Source organism: Aplysia californica, unplaced genomic scaffold (genome assembly GCF_000002075.1).
Source record: "Aplysia californica isolate F4 #8 unplaced genomic scaffold, AplCal3.0 scaffold00466, whole genome shotgun sequence".
NCBI classification, from domain to species: Eukaryota; Metazoa; Mollusca; class Gastropoda; order Aplysiida; family Aplysiidae; genus Aplysia; species Aplysia californica.
In genome coordinates, this window is record NW_004797736.1 from 590,667 (window position 1) to 617,430 (window position 26,764).

The 26,764-nt window shown below is 41.3% G+C and overlaps 1 protein-coding gene across 2 annotated transcripts; it reads left to right on the forward strand.

Annotated features, from left to right (window-relative positions):
• Positions 1-660: 660 nt before the first annotated feature.
• Positions 661-26,275, forward strand: LOC101856833 (CD9 antigen; the record flags this gene model as incomplete). 2 transcript variants are annotated; one of them, XM_013086421.2, is given in 6 exon segments in its annotated part: positions 661-974; positions 4,992-5,192; positions 7,677-7,751; positions 8,504-8,599; positions 18,858-18,947; positions 26,192-26,275. In XM_013086421.2, coding segments are annotated over 6 exon segments (612 nt in total), but the record flags the coding sequence as incomplete, so codon positions are not given.
• Between the last annotated feature and the right edge of the window lie 489 nt (positions 26,276-26,764).

The window sequence follows — 26,764 nt, forward strand, 5'->3', positions numbered from 1 at the left end:
CTCCGTGTTCAGCCAAAACCACAGTACGGCCATTCAGCAGCATGAGACACACTAGAGTGGCGCAGAGACAATGGGTGGTGATAAACGTTCTTTCTCAGAAATCAGACTCGTTTACCTGCAAGCAACAGCCAAGACTCTAGCGGTTACAATGCAGACGCCAGCATGAGAAAGACCAAAAGAAAAAAAAATACAAATAGTTATGATAAACAAGTGCAATGCGCGTTTGAAGCATTCGAATTATAAATATGAACTTTTCTAAAACAAGACCTCTAGTTTTTGAGACAAAGATGATTAGTTTATTACTATTTTGAAAAACCCTTTTCTGAAAAAAGGAAAAAGAAAAAGAAGAACAAACTGTGAAGTCTTATTCAGAAACATATTCTTCAACTGCAACTCTGTCCATCAGTTATGATATAGACGACATGCTGTTTTAAATCCACTTTCATAGCAAGAAAATTTCGTTGTGGTAGTTTCGATTTGGTTATGTTGTATATCACCCCCCCTCCCCCCAAACTATTTCCCCCTCCTCCTCCTCTTTTCCCAGCACCCTAGCCGAAACATACAACAAATTAGCCTAGCGATCGGTTTGCTTAGATAGCGGAAGGTTTCGCTCTGCTTCTTGAACACGGCTCTGAAAGGTACGCTCGCCATACTTCGCTTTTATCGCTTCGCTACTTCCTACTTCCTCTCTGCAGCACTTGTGTCGTATTGTGGTGTCGCTAGTTGTTGAAACGCTTCCACAGAGTTGAGATTTGTATCAGTGTGGATTAATATCAAGTTTTGTGTCTTTTCCACTGCTTTGCTGTACTTGAAACTGGTTAGTGCAAGGCATTTTCACGAAGTATAACAGTTCTGAAGCCAGTTGTTGATTCTTGTTTAGAGCACTGCCAACAACAAGTGAAAGGAAAATGGCGCTCGGGAGCTGCTACACATGCATCAAGTATCTTATGTTCGCCTTCAACTTCATATTTTGGGTAAGTGAACTTCAAAAGTTGTCCGTATTGAATAGATCTCTACCTAACCGTAAACTGCTAAAATGGAAACAGGACTGTGATAAGCGATGAGGATTGCACGATTTTAGTTTCGTGTTTCAGTTTTATTTTAATTTTGATCTTTCAGGCTAGGCCCCTATCCTATTTATAATTTTTATTAGTTTTTTTTTATTACCGTTACCATACAAATAGGCCAGGCCCGTAGGATTATCGGCCTTTTACTTTTAATGAGGCGTTGTTTATTTGAATTAGATGTAAATGGATCTTCAAGTAAAATAGATATGCCTGTATTCTGGCTGTAGGCCGATCTACATCTTGGCTAGGGCTAGAGATCATACATTGCAGTCTGCAAAACATCTTTATGAAATCTAGATCTACATCTAGAATCTAGATCTAGATCTAGATTAGAATCTAGAATCTTGGTTTATTCTAATCTCTGCTTCTTAGTTCTAGGCCAAGAATGTTTAAATTATGGGGAGAAAACAGATGGCATCCCTCTCTGTAACCCCCCAGATTTTAAAAAAAAGTCAGCCGAGGGGCGTTAAAATTGCGACTGAGTGACTGTGAAAATTAATGCTGCGTTAATTGCAGCAGACTAGAATCTAGATCTAGATCTAGATCTAAGTCTGTGACAACAAAGAAGTTAAAAAGAAAAAAGAAAAACAAACACACACACATGCACTGACACACCCTCTCTCACACACATACTCATACAAATACGCATACACACACTCACACTCACACACCCAAATGCACACCGCTTGGTGGCCTTACGCGTGCGTGAACACGCACACAAACACACACACATACACACACACACACATACACGCACCAAACTAACAAACGCAGACAGTCACAGCTCTTTTCTCGATGTTGCTGTTGTTGCCCCTAGAATCTAGTGGCTTTTGTTGCTGTTGTATGCTGCTGATGTTTTGTTGATTTTGTTGCCTCAATATTTGGGCTGTCTATAATGTGTGCAGATAAGTCAACTCTACTGTACAGAAAGTCTTTGTGGCTTTTTGCCTCACCCTTTAAGTTCGCCTTCTCAACTGTTTCAGATGATTTTTTTACTTTATAATTTATAAAGTAAAGGCAACAAAGTTTTCATCTTTAAATTTAGCAAAATAAGCTTTGTCAAATTTGTCGTTAGATTTGAATGCCTGCTCTAGAAAGCTTTCCTTGTCAGGCAGAGATTAGACTAGGACCACCACACTGGGATACGAAAGCGGAAATGGTAGGTCTAGATGATGTTAAATTCTAGGGCCTAATCATCAACGTAAGAGCTCCCTGTTCACTCTCGCAATTAACAAGCATAGTAGTTGTAGTTGCCACAGCGTGATTCTGTGGCAATTAATAGAATATTATTGGCAATAGGTCCAAAGCATGGAAATAACTGTGGCGATGCCTTCACCCCAAATTACTCACACTGCACATCAAACCGCTCACACTGCGTGTACCAAAAAGCGGTCATTCTAAAATATGAAAAGATGCGAAAATACAAAAATACATGATGAAAAGACACGGAAAGACGTGAAAAACACGAAAAGATAACGGTACCTATTTGGGAGGGGACTTTTAGAGTAGAGTCCGGTAACTTCACCAATTTCAGTCGCCTTGCGACGAAACAAGCTTACAACTTACACCCCCTCTTAATCATGCTCAAAGTACGTGACCCCTGTTTCCTATGCAACTTTTGGTAACCTATAAAAATGCAGATAGTCCACTGATTGGTTTGCTTGCTAGAGTTGTGCTTCACCTGCTTCGTTCTTTTTTCAAGTGGATATGGTGAAGGGAATGGGCAAAATAAAAAATAATTTCTAACTGAAAATGTTTGTAATGTGTCTCGCGGGCTCACATGACCATTTATGCAGTTGTGAGCGCTGTAAAACACACCTAAAAATAAAATACACATGGAGAGAGTTGCATGCAGCATGGCAAAAATCCACAAGACCAGTTTAACAACTTAATTTTCCACTTTTCACTAAAATGCGAAAAGACGCGAACAGACATGAAACACACCAGGCGAAAAGACAGGAAAAGGTACGATGCCGGTCCTAATTAGGAGGGTGTCCCGCGCACTCATATGACCTTATGATGCAGTTGAGAGCACCTTAAAACTCTTACTTAAAGAAAAAAAATTCATGTGGAGATAGTTGCATGGCAAAAATCCATAGGACGCGTTAAACAATGTAATTGGGGCTCTCGTGGCCTAGAAGTTAAGGTGTTAGCCTCTCATTCGAAGGTCCCGGGTTCGAATCCGGGAAGCGACCTAACAATTTTCTTCTCTAAAATTGTCTCCTGTCACCTCCTTTCCTGCTCTCTAGCAATGTTCTGTTGTCTGCTTTCATTTCCACTTTCCGCCCCCACCCCCTCACCTCGTTTGCCCCTCCTCTGGGCTCCTGACTCTTTCTGCAGCCTTTCTACTGCTACTCCTTGGCTCCTCCTTACTGCTGTCTTTCTGCCACACCCCTGATATTCTGGTAGGAAAGATCTACACCTAGCCTTCTCGGACAAGGGCGAAAAATCTCAGAGTGTCCGTGCGCAAGTTGAGCACGTTAAAGATCCCTTGGTGGTCTAAAATCGATAAGAGTAGGCTTCGGCCGCCCCCCGGGCAAAATTCCAAATTTCCTACCAACTGAAAGATATTAGGTGTGTCCCGCACGCTCATATGACTTATGCAGTTGCGAGCGCCGTAAATCACTTTACAAAACTAACAAAACAATGTAATTTTCCACTTGTCATCCTGGTGCACAGCGCCATAAATTAAGGAAAGTCCTATCACAGTAATTACATTACAATTGATATTTTACTAATTAAATTATTATAATTGTAATGAGACAAAAAAGAAAATGAAACATGGAAAGGAGGTCATGCACCAATCTGGCGTTCATCGAGAAGTCTCGGGTGTTCATCGTGGCAAAATATAAAACAAACTTGTAGGGACCGTAAATGGTAAGGATTACCCCAATTTTGATCAATGTAACGCTGAAAATGAGTCTGAGGTCTGAAGGGACACAAGTCCGATGTCTTTGCGAGGAATAGTTGATATTAGTTTAAAATGGGGATAGAAATGAGCAAGAAAAAGTTTACTTACTTAAAAACTTATTTCTTCCACTTGTACTGGTGGGTGTCGCGGGGAGACACACAGAGGGGTCTGTCTGCGGCAAGGCGAGTGGCCTGTAGGATGGACATTCCGTGAGCTCTAAGGGTGCTGCCACCCAAAAAAATTAAATATGTGGGAGTGAGACGGTAGTGAAAGTGAAATGATACCCATAATACCAAACATAAAACTGGAAGACATCAGATTATATCATGGGGGGAAAACAGTTCAGGCTGAGAAGAAGGTCTATTGTGAGACACAGATTAACAAATTTTAACACTTTTACAGTACAAAAGGCTCATTAGATTCATTACTAGTGAAAAATCCTCAAGTAGCGCTAACATTCGAAAGTAAATTTTACATAATTGATAATGCTCCTTCTTTTTACTGTGATATGAACGTAGTTCAAGCTGGTTGTTGGAGGGCACTGCTGGTAGGTCCTTCTTCTGTGCTTACTTAAAAACCCTATGTGTACAGATCGGATTAACTAGTAAACTTTCTCTTTGGAAAGTGGTGGCTCAGAGTTCCTCATGTCATATGGATACGATAGTAAAAACGCGACGTACGGATAGGGTTTTAATCTCTTAATAACGGCCATTATTCATTATTGCTACATGTCAATGTGTTTCTTCTCTTGTGTGTATATAATGCTTCAAATACTCAACACAGTCTAGTTCAATGGACACATGAGTGGTTGGTAGGAGCTCTTTTGCGGTTTGCTCGTTCTTTTTCATTAACATCTAGATTCGTCCTCTGTTTTTGCCTCTTTTTGTTTTGTGTTTGTTACTCTCTTGTAACACTTCTAATCTTTGACACTTATGTATATGACCTTGTTGTGCTGCAAATGCTGTTCGTTAAACTTACTAAAATGAAATTCTTTGATTGTTTCTTTTCCTCAGTTGTTAGGCTGCGCCATCTTAGGTGTGGGAATCTGGCTGAGGGTAGATGAGGGAGCGGCAGAATTCATGCATGAGTCCTCGAAGATTGACATGTTCTACACGTTAGCCTACGTTCTCATGGCCATTGGCTTCCTCATCATGCTCATCGGCTTCCTGGGCTGCTGCGGAGCCATCAGAGAGAGCCAATGCATGCTTGCTTTGGTGAGTCGGGGGTTTTGTTTCATGTCTCAAACACCATATATATGCACACAGAAATTAAAAGTGGGAGAGTCATCGATCTGTGAATGTGGACACAACTAAGAAGATGCCAACCATGTCCTTCAGCATTTCACCCTTCGTACACAGACGTGGAAGAATGTGGCTCTCCTTGAGAGAAAGCTCTACGGCTGTCTCTCAGATTTGAAGCGGACTGCACAGTTAATGCGAAACATCGGACTGACTGTCTAGCTGCTGTCATGGAGAACGAGGAAGAAGAAGAAGAAGAAAGTGTCATGTCTTTTATTTTTGACTACTGGTTAGGCTACCGGACTCGTCATTGTGAGGTTGTAGTTTCTGGGATTGGAGCTTCAGGCCCGACGTTGTGTCTTTGGGAAAGACATTTTACACGAATTTTCCTCACTTTACTCACCCCAGGTGGGATTGGCCATGGGTACCTGGCCATAGACAACGAAAGATCTTGTCAGTATGTTGATGTTTTAGCGCTTATAACATGACAGCTTGCACTCTATAGTTCCCCGGAAGTTGAGATTGGTTTAGAATCATCTGTCAGGTCTGCTGGGGTTTTTGTAATCATGTGTATAATGTCAGTCAAGTCAATGTATGGATTGTAAAGTGCGTACATCTTGCTATTGAGTGGGAATTTGCGCTGCACAAATGCTATCTCTATTACCTACCTATTATCTCATGCATTTTGAATTGATCATAGGAATTATTTATAGACTTATCAACTCCCCTGGATTTCCCGGGACTGTCCTTGACTTAACAATCTGGACTTTGGTAGACTTTTTTTTATCACACACACACTTCACCATGACCAGTCCCACTTGATGTGTTTTTGTTTGTTACTGCGTACTGTAGTCTGATGTTGTAACACTGGATGTCCCAGGTTGGGTCTTGATATAGTCGTCAACCCTGTTGTTGTTGTTGTTGTTGTTATCGATGCAGCAACAGCTGGGCTCTCGCCCTTCTCTCCAATGCCATGTAGTGATAAGTGCAGGTTTGCTGCAGTTGCTGTAATGTTCCGTAGAGTGTGTTATCGAAGTTAGGTCTGGGAGGGAGAAGGGTAGCTCTGATGTCATTTAGGGCTGTGCAGTGGAACAGGTGATGATCCACAGTCTCATATGCTTAGTCACACAAGGGACACATTGGGGGAAGTTTCGGGTTTATTCTGTTCAGGTGGAAGTTGAGCTGTATATGTTCTGTTCGTAGGCGGAAGATCGTGGTCTGTCCCACTTGATGTGTTTTTGTTTGTTGTTACGTACTGTAGTCTGATGTTGTAACACTGGATGTCCCAGGTTGGGTCTTGATATAGTGTTATTTAACGAACCTGAGAGTCTCTCATTTTTCTATAATACACTTAAATCGTGGAAGGAAAAGAAGTCAAATGAGGTAGTGCTTGATGAAGCCCACGTGGGACGCTCACTCTTAAAAACAATCAGGAAATGACAAATGCAGTTTTTGGGGCACCTAAATAGACATAAAAGTCTTGATTGAACATCTAGCTCTCACTGGCAAAATTGAAGGCAAACGAGGAAGGGGTAGGCCCAGAGCAACCATAAAGGGAACCTAAACGAATTTGTAATGGGGAAACATCAGGGAAATATGGCTTTATTAAGAGCATCCGAGCAAAGGAATGAATAGAGAACCATGATCGCCAATGTCTGTCGCAGATCTGGCACTGGATGAATGAATGAATGACACTTAAAATCGAACTGTGTTGATGACTAATGGCTGCATCATGTCTGAGACATCCACCCTTACAAACCACCTCGTCCCACTTCCTCCCTTGCATTTTCAGTTTCATTACAAGTACTTTATATAACTGTACTGTCCTAGACATCCATCCCTCTAACAGTCTTAAGGGGGCTCCATTGGCTAAGTGAGTAGTGAGTTTTGACTCAAGCAATGTCAAGCAAGTGTCGGTGACATGGGGATCAGATGGGTGGTCACTGGAGTGTGTCCTTGAGCAAGACACGACAACCCTAGCTCAAATTACAGGGCGCTGCACAGTGGCGACCGACAGTGGCATTGTTTGTAAACTGTTCTGTATTTGTGTAATAGAGTCTAGTGTGTATTTATGTATGTATTTATGCATGTATGTATTTACGTATGTACGTATTTATAAGTATGTATTTATGTATGTATGTTTGCCATTGTAAAACAAAGTGCCCTTCTGAGACAAATATGTGTAATTTATTATTATTTATTAATTTTTATAAGACCAGCCACTAAATTGTTCTAGAAAATGGGGAATCATGTTGAACAATTTTGACTCTTTAATAAGTGTGTGTATGTGTGTGTGTGTTTGTGCATGTGTGTTTGTGTGTGTGTGTGTGTGTGTGTGTGTGTGTGTGTGTGTGTGTGTGTGTGTGTGTGCATGTATATTATGTATGTGTATTAAAAAGATAATCAGTGTCCCCTGTCAACAAAATAAGTAATTCCTTTTTTTTTTTTCTCTCTCTCCAGTTCTTCATGTTCCTCTTCGTCATTTTTGCTACTTTGCTTGGATTTGGAATCTGGGCAGCTGTGGCAAAGTCCTCGGTAAGTATTGCAGCTTGACCTCCGCAACGACAGTGTCGTGGAGTCTTGTTTCTTGTCTGCCCAAGTGCCGTAAAACTCTTACAAAACTTACAGTTAAAAGTGGTGAACACTTACTAGAGGACAGTTTGTCGTACAAGATTTGTAACTGTTGAAACTGCTTTGTTATGAGCTGGTTGTTTAATTTTCTTATACTAAATGAACAGAAAAGTGGTTGGTACGGAAATTTTACTGCTTAAAATTGTCTAATTTTTTAATGTTCAATCTGTAAGTGCAAGTCTTTATTTAGTGAATTTAATGGTAGCTTTATTTATTACTGTTATTTATTACGCTGATGACAAGAGATTTGAACATGCTACGAGACGAGAAAAGAAAGGGGGGGGGGATGGTTTCCTGGTTGGCTGCCGATGCTGCTTTGACACTGCTCTACAAGTTGCCGATCCTGAACTTTGTGGAGAGACGGAGTGTTTCCGTCGTCATTTGATTTCTAATGATTGTGAGGTGGGCTGACAAAATGAATTACTTCTCGGATTTCAGCCTTATGAAAATTGATACATCAACTGTATAGGTGGAGTTTGTACAATTTGTAGGTGTGGAAGAATTAAAGACACGGTAGACCTGAAGAAAATGGGGTCAATTGAAAATCTGTAAATCTGACCCCAGTGTCGATTTTCGGCCGATATCTCCATTCTTGGATTGTGAGAAGTAACTCATTTTGTCAGCACGCCTCACACTTCTTTATATATCCTCTACAGTTCAAGGACATGACAGCGGACATGCTCAAGGATGGCGTTGAGAACTACTACAAGGACGAAAAGTCTCAGACCTTCATGGACTCGATCCAGACTTACGTAAGTTCTCGTGTGTTCTGTACGTAGGCCCCCCGTTGCTTTTTGGGTTGCTTTGTTTAATTTAAAAGACAGTAGAAATTATTGCCCTTGATGGTGATCTATATTGTGGAGGAGATAAGTGGTTGTCTTAGTCTAGACCACGTGGTTGTTTTGGAGGATGCCATTCTAATGATAAATAATACTGTTGGAAAAAATGTAGGCGGGGAAGAGGGGGGGGGGGAGGAGGGAGAGCTGTAAAGTAGGAAGTAGTAGCTTGTACAGGTGATTGTCTTAGACAGGTGGAAGATAGAGTAAGTTGTCTTTGACAGGTGGAAGATAGAGTAGGTTGTCTTAGACAGGTGAAAGATACAGTAAGTTGTCTTAGACAGGTGGAAGTTCCAGTAAGTTGGACTGAATTTTTAATAATAAAGTACCAGTGAAAAAGTGGTTGTGTTAAGAAAAGCATGAGGGGGGGGGGGGAATGAATAACACAAGAGACAGAATGTGTGACGTGAAGAATGAAGAATGTGTGAACACAAGCCTGTGTGGGAGCATATTGAGCATAACTTGCTTTCATTTGAACCGAATATTGGCATGGAGAATGGTTTGGAGTGTGTGTCAACTGATCATTTGTTGATTCTCCGTAGTTATATTTTAAATTGGTTGCTTTTAAGGACTAGCGGGCTAACTTACTGAGAGAAGAAGTTTGTTTTCAGTGGTGTGTATATTTGTTTGGTTATAGAGAAAACTCTCCTTGTCTCTTAAAGAAACGGAACAAGGGGCAAAAACTTTACCTTCGATTTTCTCAAAACAGCATTTTTCGGGATAGCCCCCTTGTGCTTAAAAGCGACCAATTGTTGATGAATCTTGTAATGTGAGAATAGATGTGTCTGGCCCTTTATAGTGAGAAATGTGTCAGTTGAGTTGAGTCAGGACTCCTTTAATTCCACTCTGCCATTGTTTGTCATTTACTCATGGTTTCTTATGCATATATTATTATGACATTATGATGACAATTGGTGGCCAAGCTGCCATTATATCGTACGTATTTTATATTTTAACTAATAAATATTGGGGATACCGGGTAACAGTTGTATCATTTTAATATTTAATAAGCCATTCTCAAAAGGCGACTTTGTAATGCCCCTTTTCTTTTGCTTCTATCTTTGGAATGCAACAGAAACAAAAAGTTCATTTGAAGTCTGTTGGGTTTTTTTTTTTTAATGAAGAGGTGCACGTTGCACTGATGTATCGTGACTGCTCCAGTCGGAACTATTATTGCTTCCCACTGTGGGGGAGAAAAGTGGCCGTCGTAGATAGAGGTGGCTGTCGTAGATAGAGGTGACAGTCTTAGATAGAGGTGACAGTCTTAGATAGAGGTGACTGTCGTAGATAGAGGTGACAGTCGTAGATAGAGGCAACAGTCTAAGATAGAGGTAGATGTCTTAGATAGATAGAGGTGGCTGTCGTAGATAGAGGTGGCTGTCGTAGATAGAGGCGACAGTCTAAGATAGAGGCGACAGTCTAAGATAAAGGTAGATGTCTTAGATAGAGGTGGCTGTCTCAGATAGAGGTAGCTGTCTCAGATAGACAGCCGTCTTACACAATGTAATTGTGTAATGTGACAATGTAAAAGTAGGCGAGGGAGGAAATGGGAGGTGATGGTTTGTACCCGGTGATTGTCTTATACGATGGCTGACTGTAAGAGCAGGTTCCACTCCACTTTATTTTATAGAAGATTAATAAAGTCAGAGCAGCACAAGAAACAACTATATTGAGTGCTTGATAAATGACACAGCCATACGCCATTTTGAAAAGTGACGCATGACGTTGCGGTTTTCAAAAGTGACGTATGACGTGGAGTCTTTTTTACACTGAGCAGGCCAAATGAAAAATTTTGTTATTTTGGCAACAGTTTGTGTCCAACCTTTTGAGAATGGCTGACGATGTGATTCACTTACCATGCATGACTCATGTGAAGAGAGTAAAGTCTTAACAGCTGCTTCTTGTGTACTTAAACCTGCATCATGTAGTTGTAAAATAAAGGTTCCTCATGAGTCAAATCACTGCAGCCCTGCTGTGAGGAAATTGCTTGGTATTAAAAGTTAACTCTGTGATATATGTATAATATATATATATGTGATGTATAATATATATATATGTGATGTATAATATATATATATGTGTATACAGTCTGGCACGTACCTCACAAAACACGCACACAGAGCAAACAAATTTTCTCGTCCACAACTTTTGTTCTAATACACACACATATATTTTTATGTATTCATAACACAAACATCGTGAATTTCGTACGTATAGTGGAAAGATTTTGGTGTCGTGCTGATTTTGCTATGTGCGTGCTAAACTGTTCTTATTTTATTTAATTACCCTATATGTCCCTTTTCCTCATGCACTGGCAGGTTGTTTCTCCAGGAACAGAGGGGTTTTGGGGCTCAATATCCATGCCACTCTGACTCATGGTGTTTAAATAGTGAAAGTGTAACTTCTACCTAATCTCACTCTTTGTTTTGAACTGTTTTCACTGTTATTACAAATGGAGATAGGACAAGAAGGTCTCGATTTGTCCTTTGCAGCACAAAGTGGAACTTTGGGGGGGGGGGGGGAGTTGATTAAAAAAAATCAATTTGGGTTTTTATATATTATTATATACAAGCCCTCACTGACACAGTTTCGATCATTTAGACGCCAGGCATCAACTGTGGCTGTGGGGGCCAACCCGTAAGATTCTCAATGGAAATTCTCCTCCCCCCCCCCCCCCCCCCCCCGCCACTTGGGAATGGAACTGATGATCTCCTGTGTATAAAGGCGAAGTGCCTAGCTACTGCACCTGCGATGGTGGCCAGGCACTGTTGTGATAATGGAGCCCCGGAGGTTGGAATCGTGTTTCCCATGCCTCTCTGTTCATGTGACAAGGAATCAAATGATGATGGTGTTATACTCGATCTGTGTGACTGGAAGAAATAGAGGGCAGTTTTTACTTTGAAAAATGTTTTTTTTGGGGGGGGGGTTGGCGTTTTATTTAAATTCTAAAGTATTGTTGGGGGTTGACCTGCAAATCCTCATAAAAAATCAGGAGTCGGCATGCACGCTATATAGTATAAAAGAAAAATATTATAGGCTGATCTTTGCGTCTTCTGGGATCATTTAGAAAACAGGTTTTTGGGGTTCTTTTATTTATTCATATTATTTTGTTTCAGCGTGCATGTTGAAATGTTTTTTCAAGAAACCAGTTGTATGTATAGATCTAGAGCATAGCACCATAGAAATATGGTCGGTGGCCTAGTGGTTAGGCTACCGGACTCGTAATCGTGAGGTTGCGGGGTCGGGGGTTCGAGCCGCGGGCCCGACGTTGTGTCCTTGGAAAAGACACTTTACACGAATTTTTCTCACTTCACCCAGGTGGGAATGGGTACCCGACCATAGACAGCGAAAGATCTTGTCAGTTTGTTAGTGTTTTAGCGCCTATAAATGGCTGCTTGCACTGTATGCTTCCCAGGAAGCTGAGTTTGTTTAAGAATGCTCTCAGGTCTGCTGGGGTAATAGTATAGATTGTGAAGCGCATAAAGCTTGCTGTTGAGCGGGGATTTGTGCTATACAAATGCTATATATCATTATATTATTATTATTAAATATGGATGGGAGATGAACTGACTGCAGATACCCCCCCCCCCATCAGCAAGCAACATATATGCCATGGCCGTTCGGTAGAACAGCTGTTTTGTCACTGACGTTCCCCCCCCCCCCTTTTTTCCAGGCAGGTGTTTGTTGATGTTGACCTCATTCTGCAGGATTGCCCGAGAGAGGAATGCTCTGTCTGCGGCCTTAGGTGCAGCGCCCCGTCTTTTCTTTCGTTCTTTCGTTTTTTGTTTTTTTTTGTTGTTTTTTTTAATGCTCTTCCCAGTAGTTGACTGATTCGCTTGCTTTCTTCTCCCCACCCCCCCCCCACCCCATCACTGTTCACCATGCACTACTAATGTTTTGCCGTATGTGACTTTTGTTTTACTGTTTGCCACCACCGCCCTCCCCTTTTCTGTCCCCCATGCCAGTACAGTACCACTACTGAAACAAACCAACTTTTTTTTTTTTTTTTTGGTAATTACATTTTTGTTCCCATCAGATCATCAGATGTTTTTAATTGGTACAGACAACAACCAAAATTTTGCACGTGCAATTTGTTTTAATGTGATTTAACTTCTATGCATTTTGGTTTGTTTGAATCTAAATAATTGTTGATTTTTTTTATTTTAACACGATTTTTGCTGTTATGAAAGCTTCGTTTTTCTCTGAGATCGTTTTTAAGGAAATGTTGTTGTTGTTTTTTTTTGGGGGGGGTGTTTGGTTTTTTTTTTTTACATTTTCTCAGAAGAGGGGCTTCAGCTTTTTTTAATGTCTTTCAAAATATGCATGGATGTTTTTAAAAACAAAATTCCTGCAATTGCAAACTGAAGTTACAGTGTTATTTTGGCTGAGCAATTCGTCTCAATGACCCGTGAACGGCTCTTCCCAGGTATAACATAAATGTTGCTATAGCTTAATGCTTTCTATTATGGTTGGAAACTTTTGATGTGCATAGAATGAAGGGTAACGGGAAAAGTGCTAGTCGAATCTTCCATTTTTCACAGAAATCGTCAAATCTATATAAAAACTTAAAAAAAAAAAAAATTGGAAAGTGGAAATGCACCCCGTTTATATTGTCTTGAATTCCAAGAAGAGAAATTTCTCCTCCATCCACTCTTTTATTTCCCCTTTCAAACTATTTCCAAAATGAACTAAACGAAGACGATCATCAATACTACTTTTGTCTTTTCTTTTTTTTTTTTTAAAAGGTACCGAATGTCTTGCTAAAGGCGTGGGTACTTGGTTTGTCGAGCTCACTCGGTACGGAGTGAGTTTATGAGTTACGTGTACGTGCGTGCGATATCGCTTCATCACCGGGGGAAAGGAATAGCATGAATGTAAGCGGAGTACGCCTGTTTGCCAGCTGATGGTGTAGCGAGAACTTGTAAATGTATGTGAGGCAGCGCGGTGAAATCAGGAGCTCGTCAAAATAATGACAGTCAAGAAACTGGCATTTTTACGCAGGTTTGGGAATTTTTACTGAATTTTTATTTTTGGGTTCAACACCTTTCATGTCTGTTAAAGAACACATTTCTGTGTGGATTGTACTGAAGAACGTCAATTAAAGGCATGAAAAATTGTCAATTTGCTGTTTCCACGGACTCTCAAGCTAAGGAAATAACAAAAATTTGGCGGCCATTTTCCCGCTAATTTTACCTCTGAGACCAGGCGACCCCCTCCTCCTTTAATCGTAAATATCTCGACTTGTATTCAAGGTAAATGGATAGTTTTTTCATCGAAAGCAAGACAAATGAACAAACTTTAAGATGATACCAATAACTCCACATGCCCAAAAATTGACGAGCGCCTGATTCCACCACGTGGGGACACATATAATTATTGTTACTGCTGTGCATTATCCTCGAATCTAGATTCTTTTTCTTTCTTTTTTTTTTGGTCGGTCGCATGGCATGAGCAAGAAATGTTTGCATGTTAGTGGATGAATGGGAATTGAAAAAGTAAAAGTCTCAAAGCTAGTTGAAATAAGATTACGAATGCTTTCACCGGAAGTTCAACTGAAAGTTACTAGTGATAATTATATTTTTATTTTCATCCTTTAAAGGGTGTGCGTTAATTTTTTTTAGTTTGGTACGTTTTACATCTACAAAAGTTGCTTCTTACAAAACTCAGTATTAAGTAATTAACACAAAATACTGTGTGGACTTTGAGGACCCACTTACAGAATGGCATTGCCACACGGCGATTGAGTCTTGTTTTGCATGGTCATAAGTTCGGCAAGTTTGAGAGATGGGATTGTGGGTGGTTGGCAGGTGCTCTGATTTGATCTTTTCGAACGAGTTTGAGAGATGGATTGGATTGTGGGTGGTTGGCAGGTGCTCTGGTCTGCGATTTGTTCCTCTTGTCTTATCAAACATCTATCTATCGTCCCTATCGCTCCTTCCTCTTTCCTTTGATCGTTTCTCTTTAATTAAGTAACACCTCTAATCTCCGGCACTTATTATAATAAATAACCTATTTGTGTTTGCAAGTGCTGTAAAACTTTCACTAAAACCAAGAAAACTGAGAGATGGAATTAGAAAAATCAAGTAACCATCCTTAACGCCTCTGTGCCTTCAGAGTTCCTACTTGGCTGTTTGTTTGATCTGTTACCTTTTTTTCTAAAGTTTGCTTCTCATCACAAGTTAGGTGGAGGAAAGCCATACTTCTTGACTTCCCCTTCAACCGTCTTTTTTTCCTGTGTGCTCATCGCCACTTGACTTTTTCTACTAAAATTGATTGTCTTAGATGGCCACCGTTGGTCCAGCAGCAAAGTGATTCTTCTGCAGCCTTTATTGTTTCCAATTTACGAGGAATTTCTGCTTTATAATCTAATGGGATATATACTTGGCTTAATAATGAGGATATTATAATGATCTTTCTCACTTTCTCTTTCTCTTTCTTTTTTCCTTTTTTCCCCCTCTCTCTCTCTCTCTCTCTCTCTCTCTCTCTCTCTCTCTCTCCTGAATAGTTACAGAAGGTACACGCGCACGTCTGCGTTGATGTTGCACGTCTGGCAGGTTTGTTTTCCAACACGTAGAAGAGAGAAATAGACAGCCAGGTTGTGAGCTGACGGTAGTGGCTTGTTGCTTGCTCTTAGATATCATTATATACATACGTACGTATAATGGCTGCACGTGCTGACGGTAAATGAAATATCAAGCTTAGAGGGAGGTGTGGAATCAACTGCATCAAACACAGAAGTTATAAGGATAGTGACATACTCTGAACATACCTAAACTATGTTGAAAGTGGCTTGAAAAAGACAAACAAATAACTTGTGAGTTATATCAAGGGTAAAGGATATAGATATATGGATAAACAGTTATACTGTTAATGAATGGTTTGTTTCTGACAGAGCTGTAGTCTGGGAAGATTTACGGGTGTAGACATGGCGCTCATATGACCTTCTGCAGTTGCGAGCGCCGTAAAACCTCTACTAAAACAAAAAAACAAACAGGGTATTGACAACTTGGGGCAAATGATGCCTTGTGCTTCATGTATGGCTGCCAGAAGTAAGCGTAATGTACCTAAAGTACCAGAAGACACTTTGTTTTATCTATTTGTACATTTTTATCATAATTGCACTTTGTAAAAGCGATCCCAGGCTTGCCAGCTGTCCCAGACTTTAAATTGCCAACTGTCAGGAATTTCTTTGACAGTCCGGAATTTCTTACGTAGTACAATGTTTTTATGTAGGCGTCTCCTGATTGGGTTTTTTCAAAAGTTGGCAAGCCTGAGCGACCCTATCTTACTGCTGCTGTTATAAATGAGTGTGCTGGGATTTTTGCTTTACAAATTTATTCTCACCATTGCGGAACAACCACGTTTCTTCAGTTTTGAAATATTTTTCTGGCGAAATTTTCTACTTGAAGAACAACCACGCTTATTCAGTTTCCAATTTTTTTTTACTCACAAAATTATCTGCTTGAAGAAAGCGGTTTCTCTCTCTCAGATGAATGGTGTTATCTATTGTGTCTGTTGACCATATACTGAGGTCCAGATCTACAGCGGCGTCGGTGGTCTAGTGGTTAGGCTGCCAGACTCGTAATCGTGAGGTTGTGGTGTCGGTGGTCTAGTGGTTAGGCTACCAGACTGGTATTCGTGAGATTGCGGGTTCGGGGGTTTGAGCCTCAGCTCGGTCCGACGTTGTGTCCTTGGGAAAGGAACTTCCCACTTGGCTCGGTCCTGTCGGAGACAGACGTTAAACTAGGAGGTCCGGCCCCTTAAATAACCTAATAGTGTTGATAATAGTGTTCAACCCGTACCATTTCAGATCTACAACGAAACAAACAATTAATGTCAGTGGAGGGCGTGTCTACAACAAAATGTCAGCCGCAATCTGTTCAGATGTTTAACTGATTCATCCCGCAGATCATTTTGACTCTGGATGCAAATAATTTGTGACCGCTTCGTGACCTCACGGCTGGTCTCACAAAAAGTTAATAAAGAAAAATATCTAAATTTGATAAAACCCTGCGTGTGGCATTTAGAAACGTTCAGAATACAAAATACTCTGCAATGAAACCAGAAAATAGACTGTCCCCGTCGTTTTATTTATGCAAGAAAAATTCTGAAATTATGCTAACTGAGCTCAAAATGTGAAATATTGCGATTCTGTTAATTTTAACAAAGAATGATAAAGGAAAATAATCTGAAATTATGCAAAAAAAGATCAAATTTTGCTTAATTATGTGGGGTGCATAAAACCATGGGGACAGAATAGAGTTAAAATGTTAGTAGTGAGGGAAAAAGACGAGAGGAAAGTGATGCTAAGAAAACTGAGCAATAGATAACAGCCACTCTGAGCAGCCCTGCGGCGCTGAATCTGTTGAGCCCAGAAAGCAACAATTGTCAGGGAGAGAGAGAGAGAGAGAAAACTATGTTTCATTCTTTTAACAGTTGTGCCTTCATAATGTGTCTTTCTGGCGTTTTTTGTTTGTTTGTTTTTCTTCAACTTGTAGAATTTGAATTTGGACTAAATATTTTCTAATCCCATGCAATCAATAGCCCAGGTTATGATACCGCAATTGAAAAATGGTGAAAGTTTTTGGGCTTTGTACATTTTAACTGTTTGCTGACGATGTCAGAATTCTTTCACTTGCTGATAAGAGTGTGAATTTCGTAATGACCACCCCCAAAATGTGTTGCTCAAAATATATCGCGCTACCAAGACACGTATATATATATACATATATCCATTATATTCATACATAAACTACTGGGACTGGAAAAATACAATTATATTGAAAAGCTTTTTTTTTTTTTTTTTTTAAGCTTTGTATTTTAAATATTTTTTTAAGTAGTTTTTTTTTTTGAGTGTGTGGCTATAAATTGAAGTGTGAGAGTTTTCTTTCAGTGCTCCAACGTGGCACAAAAACGACTTCTCTAGCCCCACTAGCTTTCTCTGTAATATTATAACTCAACTGCTGTTCTTCTTTTACGCGGAAAGAAAAATCGTAGTAGTCTATATATATATTTTTTTTCCCTCTCTCATTTCTGTAATTTTTTCCTTTTTAATTTTAAAGATAGTTTGATGGATACTGCCGCTGCTCGTTTGTTGTTTGTTTCTTCCGTGAGCTACCTTTTTTTTTTTTCTGTCCACTAAGAGGCACTTTCTTCCCAGGCTGTCGCTGACAGAACGAAGTGAGCCAGTACGTGTCCGTGTAGTTGTCGCTTGTTTTGGTGTAGGCTCTGATTGTTTTGTTTTGTTCACTACATTAATACGAAGAACCACTCGAAAGCTGCTGGGTTAAGTGGTAAAATGCTGGGATTTTTTTTTCCTTCTCCCTAACCTGTTACATCTTCAGTCAGTAGTAGTCAAGGATGCCACTTGGGTTGTCCGCGAAAAGACCTGAAAAATTACTGAGTTGCTTAAGGTTAATTTACAAACTAAAAGATAGTTGATAGACTCAAAACTAGTATGGAGTTAAACAGAAGGTAAATGCTTAGAATTATAACTGTTTTTCTTGGGACCAAAGAGAGAGTTAATAAACAGGAAATTCGTTTAACAGAAAGCAAATGCTTAGAATAACAAAACTTTTTCCAGTTATCAAAGAGACAGTTAATAGATTGGTATTGCGTTAAACAGAAAATATGCTTAGATTAATAACTGTTTTTCTTGTTACCATAGAGACGGTTAGTAGAATGATATGTCGTTAAACAGAAAATATGCTGAGAATAACAATTGTTTTTCCTGTAAGAAAATTGATAAACTGATATGGAGTAAGTGTCTTTTTTGTAAAGGTGGCGTTCCTCAAAATGTTTTTTTTGGTTTTTTTCCATTAAGCTTTGGGAAACCCTGGTTGTGAAGTGAAAGACTGTTGTATTTAGAGGCAGGTCACACCATTCTGACTCTGGAGGAAAAACGCCTACATTAAAAAGAAGATTGTCTTATTTCCCTCCCTCCCTCCCGTCCCATCCCATTACCCCTCCCCCCCCCTTTAAATCCACCCCCACCCTCTTAAAATCCAACCCCCTACCTCCCCTTTAATCTACCCCCACCCCCTTAAAATCCAATCCACCCCCACCCCCTCTTAAATCTAACCCCCCCCCCCCTCCTCTCCATTTCCCTGTGAGCCACAACCCCACCACTCCCAACAACCCAGCTTCTAGCTTGTGGCCATTGCTTTGCTTTCAGTTCGGCTGCTGCGGAGCGACGCTGGGCAACGAGGACTACAAGGTGGTCGAGGATATCCCCGGTACCTGCGACCCCGATAATTATCGCAAGGTAAACTAACCACCGCTTGCTTATCGCGGTGCAGTTGTCGCGTACTAAATAGTGGACTTGTTGCTCTCTTCCGCTTTCAGTTCCAGTGCTGCGGCTGGAGGGACGGTGGGGTCGACTACCTCCCCGAAGACCCCCCTGAGACCTGCCACCAGGACGACGTCTTGAAGGTAAATGTGTGACCCGTGCACAGCACTGGTCTGTGTGACCCGTGTACCGCTCTAGTCTGGGGAATCCGGGCGTGTCCACTGTTTGTGTGACCCGTGTACCGCTCTGGTCTGGGGAATCCGGGAATGTCCGCGTCTGTGTGACTCATGTACCGCACCTCTGGTCTGGGTTTGAACCCGGGTGTGTCCACGCATCTGTGTGACCCATGTACCGCACCTCTGGTCTGGGTTTGAACCCGGGTGTGTCCACGCGTCTGTGTGACCTGTGTACCGCACCTCTGTTGTGGGGAATCCGTGTACCGCTCTGGGGAACCCGGGCATGCGTGCCCACAGTCTCTGCAGGGTCGCCAGTTTTCCGGCTGGCCGAGATCGGCGAAGTCGGGAAAATTTTTCCTGTCTGTTTGGCAAATTGTAGTCTTTCTGCTAGGACGTCATAGCCCTCTCTGTCCGGGTTGACCCTGACAGGCAGGGTAGGAGCTCGCCTCCTGAATGGCCTAATGTGTGTCAGTGTGGGTGTATAAACGTCTAACATTTCAAAGGAAAAGAAAGCAGCCATGTAGCTGTGTAGTGTGTAGGGCCAAGTGGAATGTTTAGCTGTGTAGCGTGTTTACAGAAGCAAGGTGTGCAGCTCTTTGGCTATGTAGAGAAAGGGTGAAATGTACAGTTGTGTAGACAAAGGGTGAAATGAACAGGTGTGTAGACAAAGGGTGAAATGAACAGGTGTGAGGACTGTCCGCTCATTATGACATTGGGGGAATCGGTGTCAACAATGGTTTTTTTTAATTTTACGAAATTACGATCTTAACACCCCTGATTTCTGATTTTAAACAAATTTGTTTTCGGTTCGGCTCCCAGAATATCAGGAAGAAAAACTATCAGACCCCAACAGTCTGTGTGACTAAGCTCTCAACCCCCCCCCCCCCCCCCCCTCCCTTTCTGTGTTTAACACTTTGCAGTCTCATCTCGCTGATTAGCTATGATTACCACCTAGTTTCCTTGAATTTTCCCTTTCCCAAAATATGATGGCAAAGTGTTTAGGAAGACAAACAATTAAGAATCGAATAGTCCTATGTCAGTACGCTCCCAGCATATAAGGAAGAGAAACAATGAGGACTCTCAAGTCTGTGTCACTTGACTACGCTCCCTTCGTATAAGGAAGGAAAACAGTTGAGGCTCTAAAGTCCACGTCACTTGACTACGTTCCCTTCGTATAAGGAAGGAAAACAGTTGAGGCTCTAAAGTCCACGTCACTTGACTACGTTCCCTTCGTATAAGGAAGGAAAACAGTTGAAACTCCTCGTGTATGTTACTACACTTCTAGGATAATATAAGGAAGGAAAACAGTTGAGACCCCCACAGTCTGTGTCATTTCACAACACTCCCGTCGTATAAGGAAGAGGAAAAACCAATGGGACCCGGACATTCTACAATGTCATTAACCCTCTCCGTACGTCGTGTTTTACTATCGTATCCATACAACGTGGGGAACTCTGTGCCACCACTTAACCCTATCCGTATGTCGTGTTTTACTATCGTATCCATACAACGTGGGGAACTCTGTGCCACCACTTAACCCTATCCGTACGTCTTGTTTTACTATCGTATCCATACGACGTGGGGAACTCTGTGCCACCACTTAACCCTATCCGTATGTCGTGTTTTACTATCGTATCCATACAACGTGGGGAACTCTGTGCCACCACTTAACCCTATCCGTACGTCGCGTTTTACTATCGTATCCATACCACGTGGGGAACTCTGTGCCACCACTTTCCAAAGAGGAAATTTACTAATTAATCCGATCCGCACACTTTACATGGCAGTCTGTCAAAATGATTTTTTGAGAAATACTGAAAGTTTCGAAGAGGTCTTCGTACTAGAAGTATTCTAAAATGTGAAGAATATAACCCCGGGGGGTACAAAATAACCCCATGGCATACAGATAGGGTTAAGTGACGTGCAGTTGTCTAATTTGAACACACCCTCCTCTTTGCTGAGAGCACTTGTGGTCACTGTGTGGGGCACTTCACCCTAAGCAAAACAATGCACTGTTGTGTGAGTGGGAAGAGAAACAATGCACTGCTGTGGGGCTGTGAAGAGAAACAATGCACTGTTGTGGGGCTGTGAAGAGAAACAATGCACTGTTGTGGGGCTGTGAAGAAAAACAATGCACTGTTGTGGGGCTGTGAAGAGAAACAATGCACTGTTGTGGGGCTGTGAAGAGAAACAATGCACTGTTGTGGGGCTGTGTAGAGCAGGGCTTGTCTTTCTGTTCACAGTCAGCACCCACTTTTTCCTCCTTTAACTTTTAAATTCTATCTCCATCAAGCCGCTCACAGCGGCTCACGGTCAGAACCACTGTTGACAGCGGCTCGGGCACAATCGTTTACGATGACTTCGACATCAAATTGCTTTTCGGCTATTGCCGAAAACAGGTCTCTGATACTGGAAGTTCATTCATTAGATGAAGAACTATTGAAATAGGTTTGCTAGTTTCGATTTAATGACCCTTTTAATGACGTTTTTGTCATTTTTATATTTAGCACCGAAAAAGGGCCTCGGTGTAGCGGGTTTACCCCCCTTGGAGATAAAGAGTCAAACCCCTTTGGACTGTGGGAGCGTCCGGCGGTAATACCTTGTTCCCCTTTGGATGCTGGGAGCGTCCGACGGTAATACCCCTGTTCCCCTTTGGACTGTGGGAGCGTCCGGCGGTAATACCTTGTTCCCCTTTGGATGCTGGGAGCGTCCGGCGGTAATACCCCTGTTCCCCTTTGGATGCTGGGAGCGTCCAGTACGAGTGACAACTGTTTTGTTTCATTCAGTGCTAGTTTTTGCTTGTGTTTCTCAACTATTTCTGAACCAAGTTTTTAGTAATGACGAAGCTTTTGTTTTCGCCATTTAGAAGTTGGAGGCAAACTTTTGGGGTGGTTGTAATGAGACATAATGCACCAGGTTTAGGTGACTGTAGAAAAAGCTCTGGGAAACGGTGGAAAAAACTTCGGGTTTAAAGAATTAAGAGGCTAACATTTTCGTAGGACCCACCTAGATGTATTCCCAAGTGGGGCTTTGAACATATCACCTGTCGCTACCCGGATGAACCTCAGCTTACTTTTACTTTTGCTGCTTTTTCTTTCCTCGTCCTTACTGTCGTCATTTTTCCTCTACTTCTTTTGTATGTTTGTCACTGTCTTGAGAACTGCTATTTCCGAGGTGCCTTGATAGTCGAAGCAGACTTTGTGCTGTTGAGGCTAGAGAGATGAGCAGAGTAAGCCTGATTCCCCGTTTGGACTTCTCTGTTGTCATCCACCCGTTGGAGCTCATATGATTTTATGCAGTTGCGAGCGTTGAAAACCCCACTAAAACAAATATTTAAGAGACTTACATTTTCATAGGACCCACCTAGATGTATTTTCCAAGAGGGTCTTTAACCCTATTTGTACGTCGTGTTTTACTATCGTGTCCATACGGCGTGGGGAATTCTGTGCCACCACTTTCCAAAGAGGAAATTTTCTTGTTAATCCGATTCGTACGCTCTGCACAGCAGTCTGTCAAAATGAGTTTTTGAGGAATACTGAAAGTTTCAAAGAGATCTTCGTACTAGAAGTATTCTAAAATGTGAAGAATACAACCCCGGGGGTACAAAGTGACCCCAGGGCGTACGGATAGGGATAAACATATCACCTATCGCTATCCGGATGAACCCCACGTTACTCACGTTTACTTTTTCTGTCCTGTTATACCGCAAGGTTTTGAGGAGAGATCCAGTTTTTGGACCTGGGCCAGGTGTGTTGCTGTTTGGATCGTAACAGTCCTTACTTGAAAGGTCTCGTGGACTCCGTCCATCTCATCTTTTTCCTCTGTCTTCTTTTTGCCTCGAAGCCATCGAATCGCATGTCGTAGGCCTTTGAGGCTGGGTTATGTCGCCCCATTGGTCCATTCTCGTAACGTGTCCAAACCGTCTTACTTGTAGTCTCTCAATGTGTTCCCCTCTCGATTATCTCTCGTTTTGACGTCCACTTGATGTCTGATGTCTTTGGGTTTTTTTTGTCTCTCTCTTTCTCGTGCTGTTTATTGTTTTTCTAAAACGTTTCGTTCGCATGCTATTTTACTTTTTTGCTGCGTTTTGTTGAGGGCACAGGCTTGGTTCTGAGAGAGAGAGAGAGAGAGAGAGACTTCTTTTTCTCTCGCCTTCTTCACCATTTCAATATTTTTGGGTTTTTTTTTCTCTTATTGAGCATGCCCTCTCTCATTGTCTCCCTTGCTACCTGTTCCCCTCTGTATCATCCCCCTCCTGCTGTTCCATAAATGTTCTTCTCATGGTTTAATTTTGTGTGCCTGCGGTTGGGTGTGGCAACAGCTGGCCAGCCTGACACAGCGTGTCTCTCCTGGGAGTAGCTGAGAAGAAGACTGTTTGGCCCCCCCCCCCTGTGTCGGTGCCACTGACTGAAGTGTCTTTAGGCCATTCCCAAAGGGGGACATTTCTCGTTCTTCTGCACAGTAGAATTGTATTTGAGCTGATTCAACAATGTCACGCTCATAACTGTGCCTGATCTACAAAAGAGAACGGCTGCTTTTTCTTTTCTAATCCTTACTATCATCATTTTTCCTCTACTTCTTTTGTATGTTTGTCTCTCTCTAGTGACCCGCTATTTCTGGGGTACCTTGATAGTCGAAGCAGACTTTGTGCTGTTGAAGCTAGAGAGGTGAGCAGAGTAAGTCTGATTCCCTGTAAGGACTTCTCTGTTGACATCCACCCTTTGGCGCTCATATGACCTTATGCAGTTGCGAGCGCCGTAAAACCTCTACTAAAACTAAAAACAGCTGGCCAGCCTGATACGGCGTGTCTCACTTGGGAGTCGCTGAGGACCACACTGTTCGCATGCGACTGAACGACGTATTCGTATACCTCTATGACTTCTAGACCTTTTCTTGGCCAACTTTATGGGTGATTGGCGGGCGCTTTGGTGTGGTTTGCTCCTTCTTTCCAATCAAACATCTGCCGTCCTGATCTCTCTTCCTTCTTTTTTTGTGTTTGTTACTCGCTTGTAACACATCTAATCTTCGGCACATATACGACCTTTCTGTGTTGCAAGTGCCGTCAAACTCTTTCTGAAACTAAAAGACCCAAGTTTATGGGTGTTTGTCGGCGCTTTGGTTTGCCCTTTCTTTCCAGTCAATACCTCTTGCCTTTTCCCTCCCTTCATCTTTTCTTTGTTTTAAGTTGTTACTCTCTTCTAGTAACACCTCTGATCTTTGGCACTTAGAATTTATGGTCTATTTGTGTTGCAAGTGCCGTGAAGCTTTCACTAAAACGAAACTAAAACTTCTAGACTTTGTCTCTACACCGACTTTGATTTTCATTTTTAATGAGAGGTAGACTATCCCTTATTTTCATTCTTCGGGCTTTTATTTATTAATTTTTTTGTTTGTTTATTTATTTAATTATTTATTTGTTTATTTTGTTTGTTGATTGATTGATTGATTGATTGATTGATTGATTGGTTCATTCATTCATTCATTTGTTTATGTATTTATTTTATTTTATTTAAAAATTGAAAAAAAAATTAAAGCAATTTTTCTTGTGTGTGTGTAACAAAATACATCCCCAATCATGAATATGTTTCCTTTTGGTATAATATAGTATATTGATCAATATGTTTCCATTTGGTATAATCTATTATATTGATCAATAATGGTGCATGCAAAATCAATGGGGGATGTATGTATTTGGCTGATCTGTGTAAAGTGTACGATTGAGAGGATAAAATGAGCATGATGATATTTTACTTTCAGTTTTGGCAAGTGTTTCATGTATAATATACACATTTATATATATATATGTATTTTTTAAATAAAATTTTTTTTTTTTTCATTTTTGAAAACTGTATTCTGTATATTATAAAGTTACTTTTATCTCAGGGCTTACTAGTTACGAGTAAATTGTTATCCCCTACTAGAAACTTGTTAGCCTCTAGACTGGGTGGTTGGAGTGTGATCCGGCCTGATTTGCTCCTTCTTTCTGATCAAATATCTTAGAATCTTTCCACTTTATCTCTCCTCCTCCTTCTTTTCTTTGTATCTCTCCGGTAACACCTCTAATCCTCGGCACTTGTGTGACCTATTTGTGTTGCAAGTGCTGTGAAGACTTGTACTAAAATTAAAAAGTCAAAAGATTTTTCTTTGTAGTTGATAGTTGACCTTTTAGTAAAACCTCCTAATCTTCCGCACTTACTTGAGATCTTTTTGTGTTGCAAGTGTCATTAAAATTAAAAAGTTAAAAGATTTCTTTTCTTTGTAGTTGACTCTTTAGTCAAACCTCCTAATCTTCTGCACTTACATGATCTATTTGTGTCACAACGTGGTGTGCAATCGGGCGCTCGTGGTGTGCAATCAGGCGCTCGTCAATTTGTGGGTAAATGGAGTTATTGGTATCATCTTAAAGCCTGTTCATGTTTTGGTGAAAAAAATGTCCATCTGTGTTCAGTAGAAGTCAAAATATTTGCGATTGAAGGAGGTCAGGGTCGCCTGGTTTAAGAGGTAAAATTAGCGAGAAAATTTTCAGAGTGGGTGGTTGGCGGGAGCTCTGATGTGGTTTGCTGTTTCTTTCCTATCAAACATCTATTTTCCTTATCTGTCCTCCTTTCTTATGTATGCTACTCTCTTGTAACACATAATCTAATCTTCAGCACTTGTATTATGACCTAATTGTGTTGCAAGTGCCGTAAAACTCTCACTAAAACTAAAAAACCCCTATCCTATCAAATATCTATTGTCCTTTTCTCTCCTCCTTTTTGTGTTTATTGTTATGACTGTCTTGTAAAATAGCGATAATCTTCGGCACTTCTAGGACCTAATTGTGTTGCAAGTGCCGTAAAACTCTGACTGATTCTCAACTGAGTGGGTGGTTGGCGGGTGCTCTGGTGTGGTTTGCTCCTTCTTCCCTATAAAATATTTATCTTCTCTATCTCTCCCCTCCTTCTTTTGTGTGTTTGTTACTCTCTGGTAACACTTCTAATCTTCGGCAGTTGTGTGACCTGAACAGAAACTCAACTGTAACCCTATCATGTTTGTCGGTTTCAGCCCTGCCAGAGCCAATTCTACGAGTGGATTGAGAGCAAGCTGGTGATTGTGGCTGGTGTCGCCATCGGAATCGCCGTAGTCATGGTGAGTGGGTGGTTGGCGGGTGCTCCTCTGGGGTGGTTGGCTCCTTCTTTGCTACCAAACATCTATCGTCCTTGTCTCTCCTCCTTTTTTAAAATGTTTGTTACTCTCTTGTAACCCCTCTAATCTTCTGGCGCTCATATGACCTTATGCAGTTGCGAGCGCCGTAAAACCTCTACTAAAACATCTGTCGTCCTTGTCTCTCCTTTTTTTGTTGTTGTTGTTGTTTCGTTTGTTGTTCTTTTGTAGCTTCGCTAATTTTCAGCACTTAAATGACCCCCCACTTGTTGCCCTAATTGTGTTGTAAATGCTGTAAAGCTCTTGGTGTTTGTGTGTGATGCGTGGTCGTGTGTGTGGGTGAGGGTAAGAGTATATGGATGAGGGTGTGTGTGAATGTTTGTGTGTGTTGTGTGTGTGTGTGTGCGCGTGCATGCATGTGTGAGTGAGTGTGTGTGCGTGCATGTGTGTGTGTGTGTGTGTGTGTGCGTGCAT